The sequence below is a fragment of the Paralichthys olivaceus genome, chromosome 4 (assembly GCF_024713975.1).
Source record: "Paralichthys olivaceus isolate ysfri-2021 chromosome 4, ASM2471397v2, whole genome shotgun sequence".
Taxonomy (NCBI): Eukaryota; Metazoa; Chordata; class Actinopteri; order Pleuronectiformes; family Paralichthyidae; genus Paralichthys; species Paralichthys olivaceus.
The window spans coordinates 13,704,490-13,719,429 of NC_091096.1; the positions used below are offsets into that span (position 1 = coordinate 13,704,490).

The 14,940-nt window shown below is 39.4% G+C and overlaps 1 protein-coding gene across 7 annotated transcripts; it reads right to left on the reverse strand.

The window, feature by feature from the left end:
* Positions 1-206: 206 nt before the first annotated feature.
* Positions 207-12,659, reverse strand: ddhd2 (DDHD domain containing 2). 7 transcript variants are annotated; one of them, XM_069523836.1, is made up of 20 exons: positions 12,521-12,659; positions 11,854-12,008; positions 10,495-10,684; positions 9,137-9,321; positions 8,917-9,006; positions 8,665-8,785; positions 8,494-8,583; positions 8,273-8,414; positions 7,926-8,134; positions 7,777-7,838; positions 7,527-7,646; positions 7,354-7,449; positions 6,882-7,058; positions 6,738-6,764; positions 5,719-5,874; positions 5,470-5,572; positions 5,222-5,386; positions 4,917-5,021; positions 2,549-2,711; positions 957-2,350 (listed from the first exon to the last, which is right to left on the reverse strand). In XM_069523836.1, the coding sequence occupies exons 2-20, from the start codon at positions 11,971-11,973 to the stop codon at positions 2,269-2,271; spliced, it is 2,403 nt and encodes an 800-aa protein (XP_069379937.1). In that variant the 5' UTR covers positions 11,974-12,008; positions 12,521-12,659; the 3' UTR covers positions 957-2,268. The 7 variants fall into 7 exon arrangements, with proteins under 7 accessions (XP_069379938.1, XP_069379941.1, XP_069379940.1 ...); XM_069523834.1 differs by having other exon boundaries at positions 9,137-9,324; XM_069523835.1 differs by lacking the exon at positions 12,521-12,659 and adding an exon at positions 12,276-12,413 and having other exon boundaries at positions 9,137-9,324.
* Between the last annotated feature and the right edge of the window lie 2,281 nt (positions 12,660-14,940).

Genomic DNA, 14,940 nt, shown 5'->3' on the forward strand with positions numbered 1-14,940 from the left:
ACCATGCAGTAAAACGTCAGCCGATCAACAAATCAATTTATCAACTGACTTTTTCAGGTGTACTTTATTTATTGATTTGTGATTTTATGTAAAATTCCAAGTTCAACAGTAAACTAAATGTAGAAGTAAAAGGCTGTAGCTGAGTTTATTGTGTTTTCTAATGCAGAATGAGCACACTTTAGTGAACTCCAAAGAACACAACCAGGTATTTGTAAGGTTTTATTATGGCACACATAGCATGTAACCATCCATAGACCTTTTCTGTCAATCACAGAAGAGCTGAACAAAATGTGTCAGAGGAGGAGATCTGTTTTTTGACATATTAGTATCAAATCCAAAAACAGTAGTTACGTTAAGGAAGAGAAATTATGAACCATTAGGTCCTGTTTTACTGATTAGATGGTAAAGTTTCCAGAAACAGAGACTTGGGTAAAGTCTAAGTAAATCACTCCTACATTATAATCTAGTGTTCAGTGCAGGAACAGAAATGAACAACCCCATTTGGTTATTATGTAAATTGTGCGTATGTTACAACCAGAGGGCTGAAACACAGATCATTCAGAGCTTTGGTGGTGGGGCAGTGATGCCCAGAGAGTGCATAACATGAGTTTATAAAGTCAAACCACTCTAACAAAGACAGAGTTTCTCAACTTTTAAATCTGGACTTCATGTTTCTTTGTGAGCAAATGCAGATCTGATATAATTCTAACACTGATATATTGGTATTTTAAAATATATGTATTCAAAAAATAAATATGATTAGCTTTTGGAACACACTATTGAAATCCATTCATCATGCTTTTCAAATCAAATCAAAAAGATTTCAATTCGTCAACTCTCTTATTGCTGGGTCCATACAAATCACGTAAATGTTGGGAGCTAAATTTGAGTCAAGACCCAAAAACGTTGAGAAACTCTGCTCTTACAGAACAAAGTGCATGCAATACTGATAGAGGTGGTGATTATACAACAACTTTATACAAATGAACAGACGAGGAGTGACATGTGTGATTTTGGCCCCCCTGGTTTTGCGGAAGTAAGTCAGGTCCCAATCTGTTGTTACGGCCTTACAGCAAGATACTCTTTGAGCAGAAAGGAAAGAATGATGAACGAGGAATTGCACAGACATGGAGGACAGAATGTGGGACTGGCCTTTCTGTATATATTGCACACTGCAATAAAATACTTTACCCACTGACACACACATTCACAATGTAAAGACAACCAGCTTGTCCTTTAAAGCACCGGCATTTCTGTACTTCATTTCTGATACAATTCTTCATTAGGTGACTTCTTTCTACTGAAGTAGATGTGAACAATCTAAAATTCATATTTTAAATGAAACAGAAATGCTATGAGAAAGCAAGATGAACTTCACTTCCATTTAGAGTCAGTGCAGGACTTCATTTGTGAAATGAAAAATTAGCTGCCAGAAAACACATAACAGACTTAATTTAAATATTAATTTGACCAATCTGAAACTTAAACTATTATAATTGATCAAATGAAACCACCTGAACTGGTTATTTATACACAGAACGTTTCCTTTGTCGAAGCAGGTTTAGGTTTAAAAGGTCAGAGATTCCCAGTTGGAAACAAATAAAGGGAATTCTAATTATCGTAGAAATATTTTGAAATTTGTTTGTTTCAGTTTTGGAGGCTGTACAATGGCGATACCAAATTTATCAAATTTTATATGATTTGCTATTTTTTATCATATTCTGGGATTTTTTTTAAATATATTTTTGTCAAACACCATACATATATATACAGTATATATATATGCTAGCTGAGAATGTATTCCAGTCTGACGTGTGTTTTCCCATTCCTGAACATGTACTGTGTGTCCTCTGGTTATTTTGAGCAATTCTATTTTCAATATTATTGAGCTGCAGCTGTAAGTATGATTTGTCAATAATTGTTACGATATGAAAGTGCAAAGTAACATAAAATAACAATGACTTTAATTAAAAAAAAAAGAAAAGTGCTATCAGGGACATGACAGTGATGTCCGGGTGGATTTGAAACCCAGTCCTGCCGAGTGAGAGTTTCATCAGCACAAAGAGGCCGTCTCTACCTCAGATGAAGGTTGACTGACATGTCTGGAACGCGATCTCCTGAGCTCAGCCGAACAGTATCCACTGTTGGTGGGTCAGGTAAAAACCAGACAGTAAGGCATTCTGGAGGAGGTTCATGCAGCCTCTGGCTCGGCCAAATGTCCTTCATTTTCTCACTTGTCACATCAGTTCACATTCGTAAAAACTCCTATTACTGTTGAGGCTGTTCAAAGGCCACACCCTGCTTGTCATAGATCTCCTTCAGCAGGAGGAGAGCTGTGTCCTCAGATTCCCTAACAGACAGAAAAACAGAGAGACAAAGTGAGGGGACGGTGTCATTTCTTTATATTTAAAATAAATAAATAATCGGCATCATAAAATGTGATACAACAAAGGGAAAATATCAGGTTCATAAAAGAACAAATCTAATGAGCAGTACCTACTGTACTGCAGGTGTTCACCCCACCTGTGAACAGGTATGTATGACTCACCAGTAACACAGATGTGACTGGATGGCGAACAGGTATTCGTTAAAGCTCTCGATGGGTTTCTCCTGAAGTACATAGTCAATCCTTCGTCCTCCGTTCAACATCCCCACTTTTATCTCTGACTGCTGCTCTGCTGACACTGAGGACTCTACTTCCTCACACACTCCTGCAGGGACAGAAGACAACACACATTCATATGGGCAGACAGCAGAAACAATGAGGACAGACAGCAGAAACAATGAGGACAGTCAGCAGCAGCAATTTGTTTGGGCTTTTACAAAACCAGAACACACAGTATTGATAATAATAATTAACTTTATATTAACATGTAATCATTTAGGCCTTCCCTGACAAGGGGACACAATGTACTCATTTTGTTATTTGGTAACACTGGAACTAATGTCTGTACATGTTTTACTCCATGTGTGACAATTATATTTCTATATTAACCTCTGGTTGTGTTTTTGCCTGAGTTAGTTTGCTAGTTGGTAAGATTACACAAAGATTTACAAGAATATTTTTGAGGGGTTGGGCATGACCCAAGGAAGATATAGGCCTTTGAGTCTGAAATAAAGGTAAATATTAAAAATATAGATAACACTTTTCTTATCAAAGTTACAAAATGCTGAGCGGAAAGAAAAAAGGTAAATAAGAAATAGCAATCAAAAACAAACAGATAGTAAAACAGAAGTCACATGAAATATACACTATACTGGGGTAATAAAACACAACACAGATTCAATCATTCATAAAAGCTTTTAGCTAAAAGAATGTTTAAAGAAGACACTTGCCTGTCTGATCTTGATCAGTAACCTGAGCCAAAGTTTGGGGGCTTTAAAGGTAAAGTTTAAAGCTATCAATCTTGCTGTGATCTGGTAATAACTGGCATTCACAAAGCAGCAGCAGATTTATAGAAGTGAAGGTTACATGCAACACATGCACCTCTGCAGTTCAGGAGAATATATATTAGTCTACAACACAGTGCATCTAGACAAGTTCGCTTGTCATGCTGCAAGATTATATAGTATCAAACAGTCACAGCATTGGATGTGTTTGAAGGTCATGTCATGAACAGAACTGTTTAAAAACCCCTGCAGATTTAACTGTTTCGTCTTGAAAAAGCACAAACAACAAATACAGGTCCTAAAAATACTGCAGGTTAGAGTTCAACTACATTTCATTCAGCATTCCTTACTTTAATTACAGCCATAATTACACGATAAGAACATTTAGAACATTTCTATGAGTGTGCTTTAGATTTGTAAAAGAAATTGTAACTAATGCAAATAAGATTTGATTGTGGTAAATGTACATGTTTTATTCTAACTGACCTGTTTAATGTTAGAGTAGTCACTGTTGAAGGCCAGTTTGATGTTGCATAGAGGTGAGTAAGGTGTGTTCATTTGTTGGTATGTTATGAACGCACTGTTGTCTTAAGAATAATCTTACAAGGGCCCTCCACAGAAACCCAATCCACTGTCAACTACTGGTTGCTACCTTATTTTCCATTGTGAAAGGATATTTCTAACATCCTGTTTTTGCATTAAATTGCTTATAATCATGACTTTGAATATCAAAAGTTGACACAAACATGACACTAAATCCTAAAACTTCCAATGTTTGGATGATGCAAACATATATCAAGGTTGTATAAGTAGAATCTTTGAGTCTGTGAGATAAAGAGTACATTTAAAACGTACGGTCTGTCCTGACAGCAGCAGCATTCCCTTTCACCCACTTACTGAATGACAGATTCAGTTCTCCAGGTGGTTTAGAAAAGGGCAGGACATGTACATGCACATAGCTTCTGAAGGGGACCTGCAGCTGATGAATAACATTACCTGCTATTTAAGCACCAGCCAATGACTCAAGTTAAAAAAAACAACCATCACCACTACACTGGTATATATTTGATCAGCTCTTAAGAGATTGTGCCGTGGGCCAGTTGACGCTTTCTTTTCAGAGTCAGAGACTCAACCAATCAGAAATGATCGTTAGAGGGAGGGAGAGGAAGTGTCAGTAAATTTACCTTTAAGGTAATTATTAGTTACCTTTAAGTGCAGCGGCAGTAATGGAGGTGGGCATGGGGGAAGAGGGAGCAGTGGAGAAGTGAGAGCTTGCGGCAAAAGGGATTACTGTACATTACATAACATGTGCTCTTTGTGAGGGAACTAACGTAGGAAATTAAGCCATATGAAAGTGAACAGTTATTTTTTATGAATAAAGGCTGTATGAATGAGAGACTTTTACTAAATCCTGCAAGTTTAAATTAAGGAAAACCAGGTGATTAACATCCAGATGAAAGGGCATAATGATAAGGCATTATAAACTTTTTTCCATTTAATCTTGGCAAGTGGCTCCCCTGGCTTACCTTGGAAGTAATGCTTATGAAGGGCCCTGGGCCACTCCAGTATTTTAGTCCAAAAATCAGCACTTTTCTCTTCACTCTCAGAAGAAGCAGTAACTGCCGCTGAGGCTGAGGTTCAGGGTGAAGTGGGAAAGGGGTGAAGGACAGAAGGAGCAACCACCAGACAGAGCAGAAGAAGGGAGGGCAAGGTGGCACATGCAGAGAGGGATGAGAGGAGTATGAGGAGACAGGGTTAGACACACTCCTCTGCACGCACGCACACACACACACACATCATACACAAATACAAATAAAAGTGATCTTTCTACCGTGTGTCTCCTCAAGGTTTCTCTCTATTGTAGTTTCCCCTTCCTCCACTGGGGGCAGTGCTGCTGCAGCAGGGAGTCTGGAAAAAGACTGCCATGCCGTCCGTAATGATCCCAAGACATTGTTTTTCAAATCCATGCTCATACGGGTCAAGCTATCCTTTAGTTCTACAAGACAAAGAGAAATAGAGATGATCATTCAACCCTGCAACAATACTGTTCAACATAGTCCAGGTAAGAGACAGTCATACCCAGGTGCATCCGCTTGCGGCCTTTATGGTGAGGGATTAGCATGGGCTCCAGGTCCACCTCTGAAACAATCATGGGCTCTATCCGATAGGCCACAGGGTCATACTGTACAGCAATAAAGGAGATTAGATGAATATAACTTTTATTACATGATCTCATTGATTGTGGGAAGCTGGTGAAATCACTCTTTATTTGGAGAGTTTGAGCACAGGATGCGCAAGTGAATGGGCAGTAAATATGTGATCACTCACCGGGTGGTAGATGTTGTAAAAGCTCTTGCAGGTGGGGAAGGTGTAGTTCGGGTCGATGCGTTTCAGGCCACGAACAGTGAGGAACATTCCAATGGGAGAGCCAAATGCAAAAAAGGTCTGAGGGCGGAATGCTAGCTGTGGGTAATCAATAGATACCTGCAGAAAGGAGGGTTAATAATCATCAGTGCTGCTGAAACTGTTAACGTTCAAATGCAATATGGTTTAACCCTGAGGAGTCATGGGCTATTTCGGTTTTTTAATTCTTTTGAATTTGTTTTTAAATACCACATAAAAAAATGTTTACCATGCATTGTTTGGTATCTTTGCCTACATAAGCAGACAATTATTTTTTCACTTTGAAAAGTAAAATGCAACAGCTGCACCATCCTATCTTGCATTCTTATACATATGTTTATTACATCAGATTTACAAAATCATATCACCCTTTTTACTTGACCTAATACCACCAAACAAAAAATAGCATAGAATTTCAAGTCAGCACTTTAAAACCAGTGCTCCATGTGGCTCTGTGTTTACGCTGAAATCTTGATTGTGATTTGCGGGCGTGATCAGTGACTCTTGAGGGTTAAGCACAGTTTATGTTGTGAGAGGACATGTAGGAAATACACACATTCAGTAAATGGAAATGAAATAATACTCCTGTGGTGCACTGGGATGTTTGAAAACACAAGCATTCATAGTATCAAGACAACAGCCAGGGAGCATGACAGCAAGTAAGGGAGGAGACGGGAACCACTCATGCAGGACTGGGTGAGCACTGACAGAGCGTGGTATTTGGACAGTAAGACTCAATGGGACAAACAGAGGAGCCTCAATCACAGCATAATATGACTTCAGCATGAAAACTCCACAGCTCGTAGAATAGCTACTCTAAATCAGTTGCCTTGAGCTTTCTCAAACTTGACTGGACTGTATATGGGGAGGAACTCTGGGTAAAGTGGGATCAATGAGAACTATTGACAAAGTCAGAGAGCACTGCAATGCCATATGAGACACACCTGCCCCTTGGCTATACCTCCATTGGTCTGTCCAGGCAAGCAAGGGGGAGGGAGAGAAGCAGGAATTTGAAGCATCAAAGCTTTCAGCTACTGGTGCTCCCAAGCACAAATAATCATATTGAATCTATATGCATTGTGTGCTACCTGTCCGATGCCCACGTCAAAGTATTCATAATCCACTGCGCTGGTGACAGACTGCGTCCTATGAAACTGGGACTGCTGCGGCGTCACTCCGGAGGATTGGTTACCATCATGATCATTAGTCACTTGGGATGGAAATTGCAACCCTGGTGCCAGATGCACAGTCCCTGTCTTACAATCCTGTTTGGAAAGAGAAAATACTTCAAAATGAGACCTAACTTTTATTTTAAAAAATATTATTTGTGATGTTTGTGAAATAGCAATCAGATTACCTAATACTTAATATGAACATTGGAGGCATATTAATGCCAAATGATTAAGCCATCTAGATATATTTTATCCAGAAACAGTTCAGATCCAAGACATATAATTATGTGGAGGGGACCTAATGGTCAGTTGAGCCATATACTGTATATCATTTTATTAAAAACTCATAAGTAATACAAAACACAGGATCGTTTTTACTGTGTCTGACCTCTGGAAGCCATTTTCTTTTGGCGTACTTCAGGATCTTCTTCCGAGGTCCAAGAGGAATTCCTAACACTTTGAGATCACTGTCATGGCAAAGAGACTTAAAGAACAAAAACATATGTTTTTATAACTGAGAATTACACTTGAATGTGTGTGTCAGTCGTGTGTTTTTATTACCAGGGATTCCAGGTCGAGGTTTTCAGCCTGCAGTGTATCCAGGTACTGCTCGAGGCCCAGTCTAGTCAGAGTCTGCTCCAATGTGTCATAGTTCAAATGACACGTCTCACTGGAAGGCATCTTGAGCACAGGGAGGGAGAGAGTGGGAAATTCATTCTACATTGACATTCTGTAATTGAACATGTAGAGATATATGCAAGTGTTTGAATCAGTATTATGATGTTATCTGTTACTGTGAATGACATCGTACCCCCTCTCTGGCCTCTGATCCTGCCACCTGGTTGGTTAGCATGTCAAACAGGATGAGTGAACCTGAGGAATGAAAAAAGTACAAGTGTTGGAAATAAGAATTTTTATGTTCTGCTTGTCTATGACAGGGTGTGTTTCTGCATCTCTAACCCAGACTATGGCCCACTACTGAAACTGCCCCAGTGAATTCTGGGTGTCTCTGTTTAAAGAGGGTGTGTAGCCTGTTGATCTCTGAGGCTACTGTGTCCACTATGGTCTGGCAGTAGGTGGGGCTGTTATAGAAAAACAGGTCCAGCAGAGTGTCGTTGGTGAAATGTCTCAGTCTGCTGATACTGGGAAGAGTGATCCTCTGGATGTCCCTGGGAAATGGGGAAAGGAGGAGAGCAATTAAAAGGCGGGTAGCCACAGTTTTCCAATGGTCTTAAAGACATAAGCATTTTTGTACAGTGTGGTCGTACAAAGGAGAATATTGTTTTATGCTCTCTCTCCATACTTACTCATCCACACCAGTGGCATCCCCATGTAGAGCGCTGTGCCAGTTGACTGGGAGGAACTCAACTCTGCTCACCTGGCCATCTTGCTGAGCCCGTTTATAATGAGAGGCCAGGAGGGACAGAGAAGCACTCCTGAAGTCATTTACTGGAGAGACAAGATGAAAAGGAGTCATACACATACATATTTGCATATATGTAAACCATAAATACACATGCACACCTACCACACTGTATGATGGATCTGAAGCGCAAGTCACACGCAGGACCAATGCCATGCACCATAAAAACAAGGTGGTCCACTTTTTCTGGTTCACCTGGAAACACAAAAATGTATGGTGACATCACAGGTTTCAGCTGTAGTTGATACCCTCCACATACTATATTGTCATACATACCTTCAGGTATCTCTACAATGATGTTTTCTACTCCTCTCTTGACTGTTCGAGGTCGGGTTTGCTCTGAGGGGGAGGTCATCCACTCATCTTGCAATCCAATTGGCTGATATTGCATTATAAGCTGAGGAAGGAAATGAAAGAGATGAGGAAGCAAAAACAATGCACTTATCTTTTTATGCATTTACCTGTGGTGGGGCTTTGTCATGTATTCAATCATACTTTACATAGTGATATTTTAACAGTAGGCCTTACTTTGGGATTGTGTAAGATAACAGTCTCTCCAGTGGGAAAGTCCAGTTTCGTCTTCCATTCATCCAACGTCACTGCTATCATATAAGCCTCCTGAAAAATTGGAGGATGGGTGGGGGAGGAATTAAAGACCAAACAATAAGAAAAGAGTTTGATAAAAAACACAAAAGTCTGTGGGAATGAGCAGTGTGGTGGTATAAACTCAGCGTCTGGGTCAGGCTACCTCCAGGCTTTTGCCGAAGTCCTCAGAGTAAGGCATGAACCTGGTGTCTTTATCTCCTTTGTAGAACCAGGTACAGCGGCGGACTTCAGTGGGACCTTGCTCCCAGTACACAGCATAGCGTTTCCTCTCCTTGACGTGTACATCATACCGCTCTCCATCCACAGCCACCACCACCTCCCCCTCATCTGCTGTAAAGTAAACACACATATACTGTATTTAAGGCAAAGGCAAAAGGTTCAATGATGACATGTGCGTATAATTTGGTTGTACTTTACTTCAGGGAATAGATTGTTCCCTCGTCAATTCATTATCTATGGGAATGTTGTGGGTCACAGTGATCCTGAGGAAGACTGATGAATGAATCAGCCATTTAACTGACAACGAAGTTACTTTACGAGCAAAACCCTGTTGACTCATAACTTGTCTACAAGACTGGGTTTCTGCAAATAACTGCTTCTGCCAAGTCAATGACTGGCAGAAGCAGCATCACCAGGAGGATTAGACCAGTCTTGTCTGTACTTACAGTAATCTTTGATATGAATGTGGGCAAAAACCCTGCACTCCTCTCTCAGTTTGAAGGGATGTACTGTAAGTTGTCACAGGGAAAGACGAGATATTTGCCTTGGTATGGAGCCCTTAAATGAGATATGTGAAATGTTATACTTTTGAATGATTTGCAAATTAAATACAACTAGTTTCTAATGCTTTATTTTTTCCTTTTCATAGGCTTTGTGTGTGATTGTTTATGTAAAAGTGTGACTACAACGCCCATGTACAACCATAACATGTGATAAGGCATGTTATTGAGCTTTAGAGGTGCTGTGATTTGGACTTTGTGACATTTGGATTGACTCAGACTGGCTTTTTAACTTTATCTCCAATTCAAGGCTTTATGCTTACCTAACCAGCTGCAACTTCATGTTTAACATGTAGACATGAGAGGTGTCAATCTTCCTGTTATTTAAAACTATTTATTTAAAAACAAACAAATATAAAATATAATTTGTTTTTTAAGGATCCTTTCAATTTTTCAAAATTTAAATATAAATACCATGAATTTCAACACTCATGTATTTTTTTAATATTTCTACATTGCGTTCTTCAGTACAGTATGTTGACAATAAGGAACCTAATCCAAAACCTCCCTGAAACTGAATTTAAATGAGCTGTTAAGATGCTACTAACAGAGAGTGTGTTCTGTCAGAGAGTCTTGTGTCCTACTGGGCATTAGGCCAGAGTTGGTACTAGTCATGTTTTGACATTTTATATTGCTCCCATAGCTCTCCTGATGACCTATCTAAACAGAATGTACAAAGTATAGTATAAAATGTGCACATACAATATAAACAACCCCTTACCAGAGTTACAGGCCTGTTCTAGTTTGTCAGAGTCTTCTCTGCTGAAAGGAAGCCAGGAGGTGTTGTCATTTGCCCGTCGACAGAAGAACCAGTGAGGCTGCACTTCTCTGTAAGGAGCTGGGACTGTCTCCATGTCGATCATCTCAAAGGAGGTAGTGGAAGAAGGAGAGGCGTCCAACACAGGCGACACCTGGAGAGCAATGATGACCGGTATAGTCAATATTTTAAATCAATATTTCTTCTTCAGACCTCCTCTTAGCACAAAGTCCTCTACAAGCTATCTTTGGGCTCCTCTTTTCATTACTCTTACAGATACAGCTACTTGCAAACAACATGTTTCCACTAAATAGCTTGGATTCTCAAACATTATTACCAGCAATACTCTTGGTACGCTGCTGCTCCAGTTTCACAGTGTTGAAAGAGAGAGCCTGCTACAGCTAGAAACAACAAACAACACCCTCATTATACGCAGCCACCAAATCAGCAATCCAATTTGCAATCTAATGTGCAATACTGAGAAGGAACTGGAATGTGTATGAACACACTACCTAAGAATAAAATCTGTGGATCTCCTTGACAGTAATTCCTTTCTCTGTCTGCACAGCTCAGCAGGTTTTCAGTTGCAGACTATAAATAGTATATTTGGCTTTGTGGGTGTTGCAACAACAACGACAAAGAAAATCGATAGAAACCAACAACAAAATAACTGATGTGATTCCTTTGACACATTATACTACATTTATGTACATGTAGGTTTCTAGTTTAAAATTGACAAGAAGACACACACACTGACTAGCCTGTGGGGTACAGTGGTGTACACAGCCTTGAAATTGTACAAGCTGTCATTCCCCTTCTTATATTCCTCTGTGCTGCTTTTCCTTTTAACTTCAAAAAAGTATAATGTTACTTAGCTCAAATTTTCTCTGCACACTTTGGACTTCCATGCTTTTTCTGATCAGATCAGCATTGTCTAAGACTGACAAAAAACTAAATCGAGAAAAATGTGTACTTCAAAATGTGTGACTGGCATAAAAAGCAGCTTTTTGTGCCTATGCAGCTAAGGACAGATGACAATAGGACTTGAACTAATATTTAAAAGGTAGCTAACCCATTGTGAATTAATGAAACTTCTTCTGTACAGCACCACACATATCAAACTCACAATCAGCCCAAGCAACCCATACTGTACAGTATATATACATCACGCCAGGGCTGTGTTAAAGTCGATTTGTCTTTATCTCAACCTGAAACCAACCCTAATCCTAGTAAGCCATATCTGTGATTATAATCAGGGAGGGACATTGTACATGAGACAGATGTTCATAATCAACACTGTCACATCCAGACATGCAGCCTCACCTGATCCTCGGGTGTGTTCCCTGCAGCCTCGGTTGGAGCGGGGCTGTCAAACAGGTCTTGGGTGTTGTGGCTTGGGGCAGCCTGAGGAAGACGCCCCTCTTCACCAGGACTGGATGACATTAGTCCAAGACTTTATCCAAATCCTCAGCTCTGACCTGAGGAGGACACACACACACACACACACACACACACACACACACACACACACACACACACACACACACACACACACACAGCTGCACATGGAGTAACAGTAAACAGAGTTCACGGTCACATCACAACTACATAACAAGTTATATATAACCTGTCAGACATAGAGATACTTGACATTAGCTCCTTGTCAGTGCACCATTGATGATGGGATAGAAAAACAGACCAGATGTCAAAGTTTAGTCTCAAGCTAATGCTAACCGTTTACTCACACATGAGATGAATCGCGACTTGTGTCAAGGTGCGCGTGAAATATTGACTTGCAACTGCTGCCGTTGCCTCTCATTAGCTGTTGTTGATTCTCAGAGAAAACAACAGACACATCCCAGAGGCTAAAGGTTGTTCACGCTGACTGAGGTTGATGCTAGCTGACTTCTGAATGTGTAACACTGGTGATGATTCACCGTCCTCACAAACTGGTTTACGAGCATTGACAGGAGACGGGTTTAAAACTCACCGATCCCTTCACATTCATGCAGAAGGCTAGCTGCAGCGGATTTGTTTTCGTTGTTTAGCTCGCAGCAGCTAGCTCTGCTACCAAGGACAGCCTCCTGTCAAACGACGCCTGCTTACAGTGCTCTCGGAAATGTGGCCACCGCGGGAATGTCGCTCGCGATTGATGAGCACGCTGAGCAGAATAAAGGTTTAAAATCACATTCAAGCAGACGAAGTCTTCTGCGATGCTCGAGATTTTAGTGTGTGACGACGAGAAGGTGGAACACGCGAAGGAGGCGTCAATTAGCGACAGAAACAATGTTCATTATAAATCAATGACATCCTACGTATTCTTCGGTTGAGAATTCAAACTCAGTACAATCTAATACTAAAGCGTAGAAAACACAGAGCCTCCGTCAAACATAGGGCAAAAATAACGGCACTTTATGAATACGTTTTTAATTTACGAGGAGCACTGGAAGGCAACATGAAGATACTGACGTCATGGATTTGTAATATTGTGAGTTGTTTTTTTTTATAGTGGCTTAGGGTTTATATTCCACCAATATAGTGCACAGCAAACATAAATCATTATTTATATTAATAATTATAATTTAGAATCACTGTGTGTTTATAATGATACACTTTATTTATACAGCTCACAAAGTGCTTCACTTACTCTGAGGTAACTTTGTCTACTCTCCCTTAAATATAATGCAATTGGCAATTGGATGAACATATACGTCCATAATTTAACTTATTCCCAACTCTGTTTTATGTTTGATAAAATGAGTTTTAAAAAAAGTCAAAGTCACACCTTGTATCCCTAAACTTTTGAAGGGAAGTTTGGATTTTATTGAGCTCAAATTTCCAAACGGAATAATTGTAGAATATGTTGAAAATTATTTTGGACAAAGTTATCTCACAGAAATTCAATTTTTTACGACACCATCCAATAAAAACTATTCACAAGTTGCAAACCAGATATTTAAAATTTCCCATACCACCTCAAAATATCCAGTGTTTTGATAATTGATTTTTTTGTGATGATACTGAAACTACTGATTAATTATTTTTCCATTGCATGTATTCTGAAGCTCTTTCTGGCTGGATCTTCATGAATAAATCCCCCCCAAAAAGTTGAAATCTAAAGTTAATTATGAACATCATTCTGATCCTTGGGAAATGTTATGTTCACAAATCCAACCAAAACCTTGATTTACTGTGATTCATAACAAATTTCTCTCATCAAAGTCCTGAAACTCACGAAAAAGAAATAATGCACTAGACCTAGTCCATATTATAGAAGGATATGATTTAGAAAATAAGCCCTTTTAGTTTTAACTTTATTATTTATTTTATTTATGATTCATTTCTTTCTTTCATGTCTGCTTTGTCTCTCTCTTATCATACGTCTATACAGCTGCACCCATGTTCATAATTTTTTATACAGTATCATGATCTAAGTGCCATAGTTGCACATTTTAATAATTGTTCAATTAAAAATAAGGTTGTCAAATTGATAAAGCTTCAACACACATCCAGTTCCCTCCTGTAACTTACAGTCCTACAGATCTGATGAGGTGAACGTTTACGAGCAGAAGCATTTTAGCACCTGTGAGTCAAGTAAAACCAGACCCTGGCATCTTGCAGGTGTTAGTTGATATTTGATGCTTTAAAAATGCCAGGCTCTGTGGCGTTCTCATCAGGCCTAACCCAGTAAAGAGTGACCTGCAATATTACCTGGTATGTGAAGAATGTGAGCAAGGAGGCGTCAACCACATCATAAGTCACAGACACACCCTGTTGTTTCATGGTTGTATTTCCATCTCAATCTGACTTCACTATCATTAATCAGTAACATGCAGGGATGCAGCCAAGAGGTGTAGGTGTGGGGTTTTTCTTTGGTAGAGTAACTTTTTGTTGGATGGCCAAAAAAAGTCTGCACACATCTGCCTCTCTTGTCTCATTCAAGTGCACACATGAAAACACACATACAGTATGCACACAGAGACCCTGGCTATGCATAACATTTTAATGACTTGAATGTGTTTGTTAAATGTATAGCTACAGTGTTAATTTATTTAAATCTGCTTTTAGCCATTTTCAAATCTCACATGAGATTTTGACATTCTGTCTTTTTTGGCAACACAACTTTTCATGAAACGGCCACATCATTATCCAAGCTCTTTTTGACATCACAAGCATATTCTTGTAACATTTTTCATTTAGCTTGTTAAATTCTGACAATATCTTTCACCAGTACAAGTGAGCTTACCTGCACGCCTGTTGATCTCCTGCCTGACTTTACTGTGTGGCTGCTGCTGACAGGATTTTCAAAATAAAATGATGCCTGACATGAACAAACAAATAAGTTACAGACAATATTATATATTAATTAAGTTAATAGTTTCTACTTAATGACCTACAGCGAGAGCTCTG